This window comes from Trematomus bernacchii, unplaced genomic scaffold, assembly GCF_902827165.1.
Source record: "Trematomus bernacchii unplaced genomic scaffold, fTreBer1.1, whole genome shotgun sequence".
Taxonomy (NCBI): Eukaryota; Metazoa; Chordata; class Actinopteri; order Perciformes; family Nototheniidae; genus Trematomus; species Trematomus bernacchii.
The window spans coordinates 11476286-11481100 of record NW_022987564.1 but is presented as its reverse complement, the minus strand read 5'-3'; the positions used below and the strand labels follow the sequence as shown (position 1 = coordinate 11481100).

The following is a 4815-nucleotide window of genomic DNA, read 5'->3' as shown; positions in this document are numbered from 1 at the left end:
AGTTTTATTAAGAACTTGTGGTAAAAAATATTTGTATCACTCATTGAATATAGCAGGAATAAAAATGAAAAGCAGCTGATTGACCGAGTGCAGAATCGCTGTATACAGGGGCGGACTGGGACAACAAATCAGCCCGGGACTCTCGACCGGCCCACTTCGGTACCGCCGGCCCACCTCGGTACCGCAAGTAAGCGGCCCACCTCGGTGGTGCCGCAAGTAAATACCGCGAGGAAATTGTCGACGGGGGGGAAGGGGGGGTGAGCAGTGACTTATCCGACCGGCCCACTTCAGTACCGGCCCATCGGGATTCGTCCCGAACGTCCCCTGGCTGTATATATAGTTTAAATCTCTTTAGTTACAATGTTGTCCATTTTAGACAAAGGCTTATTATATTTACAGCCCCTAATAACATTTATTTTCTGGGCTCAATATGTGTCTTGGCTGTTTTCGTTGTGATCGCTAAATTCACCTTGTTTATAATATTATCACTATAACACCTGTCATCAGACTGGCAAGAGCTGTTCCATGCTCTGCTCAACCTCCCGTCTTCCCAATGGACTCAGTAGCGCCCCCTGCTGCCGTGTAGCATGTGTGAGTGAGCATGTGTGACTGTGTATGAGCCAGCCACGGCGGAATATTACTGCCAAAAGTCACGTGACTCACTCACGTGACTTTTGGCAGTAATATTCCGCCGTGAGAAGAAAAAGTTTTGTAGTTGTAAAACAAAGTGTTGTAGTTGTAAAACAAATTTGTGCACTTGTAAAAAAAAGTTGTGTACTTGTAAAACCTAAGCTGAATTTGTCTCTGAAACATGATTTATTAGAATAATGTTATGTGTTTGTTTGATAGATACGTTTTTTCTTTGCAAAACTAAATTCATTAGTTTGTAGATGGTGTTTTGTATTTGCAAACCACATTGTGTTTGTTAGTGAATCATAAGGCATTTGTAAAACCTGTTTAGTTTGTTTGTGGAGTTATGGCAGGAAATTAGCTCCATATTCTGGTATCCATTTCTCCAAAAACGATTCCACATCTCTACCTTCAGCGTTTTCTGGGAGACCAATAACACGTAGATTTGACCTCCTATCGCGATTCTCAAGATCGTCTACTTTCTCGGTGAGTGCTGTAATCACCTTCTCCATCCCGTTCACTGTGTTATGAAGCACTGTCACGTTATCCTCTGTCTCACCAATGCGATCCTCGGCCTGTGTTAATCTTCCCGAGTAGGAGTTGAGATCCGTTTTAATTTCCGAGATTGCAGCCAGAATCTCATCATTACGGGTGGTAACGTCTGCTCTTACGGGCCGTCTCCACGGCAGCGTTAAAAAATCTTGAAACGCTTCTGCCCATTCACTTTGAATGGGGTGACGTCACTTTTTTTCGCTTTCGCCGAAATGCATTGTGGGCAGGCGAGCGGAGATTCTCAGGATTTTCAAGATCCAAAGTTGAACAATGTTCAACTTTTGAAGCTGAGTAGGAAGCGTCAGCCAATCAAATCCTGTGTACGCAAATCTGACAGTTCAAGCTCTAGCCAATCAAACGGCGTGTATGCTGGGAGAGCCAGACCGCAGGTCATTTCCTCATATTCCAAAAAATGGAGGAGAAATTAGCGGTAGCGAATCAATCACCCGGTGCTTTATGACCAGACCTACCGGGATATAAACCGGAGGAGCCAGGCATGGAGGGAGGTGGCAGAGACAGTGGTATGTTTTCGCCTGTTTTGGGGAGTTTATATCCAGTTTACTTCGGGCTTTTTGGCTTCGTATGTCGCGGGCGGGAGATTCATGTGATTGGTTGATCGCAAAAAAATCCCCAAGCCTCAGATACGCCCACCTCCAAGATTTTTTAACGCTGCTGTGGAGACGGTCTGTTAGGGAGTGGATTGCTTCTAATATTTTGCCGTTAGATTCAGCTTGGGCTGAGCTAGCTATGAGGCTCGCGCTGGCTCCATCGGCATTGGCATTAGCCGTGTCCATCTTTAGCTTAGGTTGCCTGGTTGTTGGAGTCCTTCGTGTTCTGGAACAATTTGGCTTCAGCTTTGGTGTTTTTTTTGGCATATCAGATTGCCATTGTTTTATGTCTCAAACTGTGGGTTTTTATGAATATTTAACTGGTCAGTATAGGTAAAAGGATGGAATTGATCGGAGAGTCGGGGCTCGTCACCTGTTCAGCCGTCCGCCATTACCGGAACTCAAGATAGTCTTTATTTAATTATGAGGACACCAGTAAAAAGAAAATGGCATGATGATGCTTTTTTAATGAAGTTTAATGGGTTTGAAAATTATCTTTGAATATATAGTACAAAGGAGTGGATACATTAATGTTAATAATAAGATAATAAGAAGAAACAGGTCATGTAAAACTACAACTACCACAAGCCCCACAGAGAGGACAGCACGGCGGCACAGAGGGCTGCAGTCACAGACAGCTGGACAGACGCAGCTCCGTTACACAGGTTAGTTGCGCAACACGCCAAGCTGCTGGTGTATGCTGCTCCCAGGATGCTGCCGGACACCGTCTTCCCACACAGATCCAAGTCCACACAGCCGCGGAAGTGTAGGGTCAACAGTCTTCCAGTGGCATTGAACTCTGGGAGAAATGGAAACCAGAAGACGATGACAGCAATCAAATCTACTTGTTAAAGGGGCAAAATACACGTGTTGTGCTCTCTTATGAAGTAAAGGTTGATTGCACACTGTAATAATGTCACTATTTGCGTTCAAGCCTCACTTTCACAAAAATACGGCTTAATTTGCGCTGCATTATGTGGTGTACAAAATGTGATCGTGTCCAGCTCTTTTGGACTGAAAGTAGCAAGCACTCTATCCAAAAGTCCCATTCATTCTTGGAGCAGACACAAATCAATGCATAGATATATGATGAAAACTTCTTGGCAGAGGGGTTATAGCTTTTAATATTGTTCATGCTATTCATTTTTGGAAATGTTTACATTAACTCTACATTACTTCTGTTGTCCTTGAGCTATTGTTGTAAGCATCTAAAGTTCCATGGCAAATCCAAAAATTAAGAAAATGTGATCAAATCCAAAAGCCTTTTAAACTATTTTGTCATGTAGCAGTCAATATTTTGATGCTAAGTTATTATGTTTAGTTTTATTATTACATGTTATAGTTACATTCCAACCCTTGTTAATTCACAGTATATTCAGAGTGTTTTCCTTACGTGCTTCCCCACGAAAGCAGCCCTCAGTCCCATTATTGCATACAGTGTCGCTTCCAAACAGACATGTCCCAAAATACCAACAGGGCACTGACGGCAGGTCAGGCATTGTGCTGTTCAATGAAAAGAAGAAGACGGCATGTGAAATCAGATACAGTAACTCGCTCAACAACATATCCTCAACATTTCTTATCTACACAGAGGTCAACTGTTCATGTGCTAGATTATAGTTCCTCAACCAGCACTGCATTGAACAAAGCTAGTTTGTTTAATATGTATAAAATCAAAAGTGTAAAAATACAATCCATACTGCAGGAGTCTTCAAAGGTGCATGCTAGCTGTTTTGGTCATACGATTAAGTACCAACAGACCTGAAATGTGTTGATCCTTTTGGTATTCAAAATACAAATAACTGTGTGAGGATTCTGGTGTCAGTAATAATATGCTTTAAAACTGCTTTTAATTTCTATGCTGTGTTTGAGGGGGAACAAATAAAGCTTTATGTATCCTTGTTTATTGCCACAACATCTTGAACAGGGACTCTTATAAAACATAATCAGGAGTACTCTGCTAGATCTGTGGCAATTAGTGCTGGACCAGACACTTATACCCGACTGACTGATATAATTGAGCTGCAGTGCAGTGAAATCCCCTGAGACCTAATCATAAAAAGGCCTTACAAGCAACAGTTAAAGCTATTTATTTAGACTATAGTTATCATTCAATTACAATGTACGGTTAACAAAGACAAGAAAATCACACTTAGTTGGTACAGTCAGTCAACGTTCAGTTTAAAATACATTTTTCAACTAGATAAAGGAATAAAGGCAGCAGTCATAACACCTGTAGTTATTCTCAACTAACCTGCGGCGATGATGGCACTCAGCACAATCCCTGCTGTCCAAACGCTCTTCATACTTGAGGTTGAAAAAGAAGAACAAATTCCTTTTTAAAGAATGAAGCTAACAATCTTAACACCTGTGTTAGTCAAGAGAGTTACATAAAGGTAATGAGAAGATTTCGTTAAGACTCACTGAAGAGATTATGTGCAAGAATGTGGTTTATCTTGTTTTGTGTTCCTGCTGCGTGATAAGGAAGTTATTTTCATTACAAAAAAATTATTTCCTGTCAGGGAATAATTCTGTATACATGTTTACCTTTTGCCCTCTGACGCAGATGCCCAACCTTGGGCAGCCGCTATCTCCCTTAAGGAGGGGCTGCCCAAGCATTTTGTTGTTGTTGTTGCCAGTTTATGATCGGGCAACTCTCTGTCAGAGATAGTTATTGTTGTGGGACACCTGGAACACATCCTTCTCGGGGTGCAGATGACCCCGAGCCATAAGCGACAACAAATGTGATTCAGTGTCCTCAGCTGTTTAGTCCATCTATTGAAGAATGTTGATTATTACACTCGGAACTAGTTAAAACCTGGAACAACAGGAGGGTTCATCAGAATTGATTGTGGCATCTCAACCATGTGGTCAACTCGTGGCCCGTGACATGTCTTGTGAATTCTCCGGCCAAAGCTCCAAATAAACCGTCAGTGTTTGCCATCAAAGCTCCAGCCCCCCCTTGTCTCTCTGAGTCCTGACTCCAATTGCTTCAGAAGTTTCCCCCACACTTCCGACATCGAAT

General features: G+C 42.3%; 1 protein-coding gene across 1 annotated transcript; it reads right to left on the bottom strand.

Moving 5' to 3' along the window:
- Positions 1–2229: 2229 nt before the first annotated feature.
- Positions 2230–4206, bottom strand: LOC117477599 (lymphocyte antigen 6 complex locus protein G6d-like). Its single transcript, XM_034124309.1, is given in 4 exon segments — positions 2230–2589; positions 3184–3258; positions 3261–3293; positions 4045–4206. Coding segments are annotated over 4 exon segments (381 nt in total). The 5' UTR covers positions 4097–4206; the 3' UTR covers positions 2230–2368.
- Between the last annotated feature and the right edge of the window lie 609 nt (positions 4207–4815).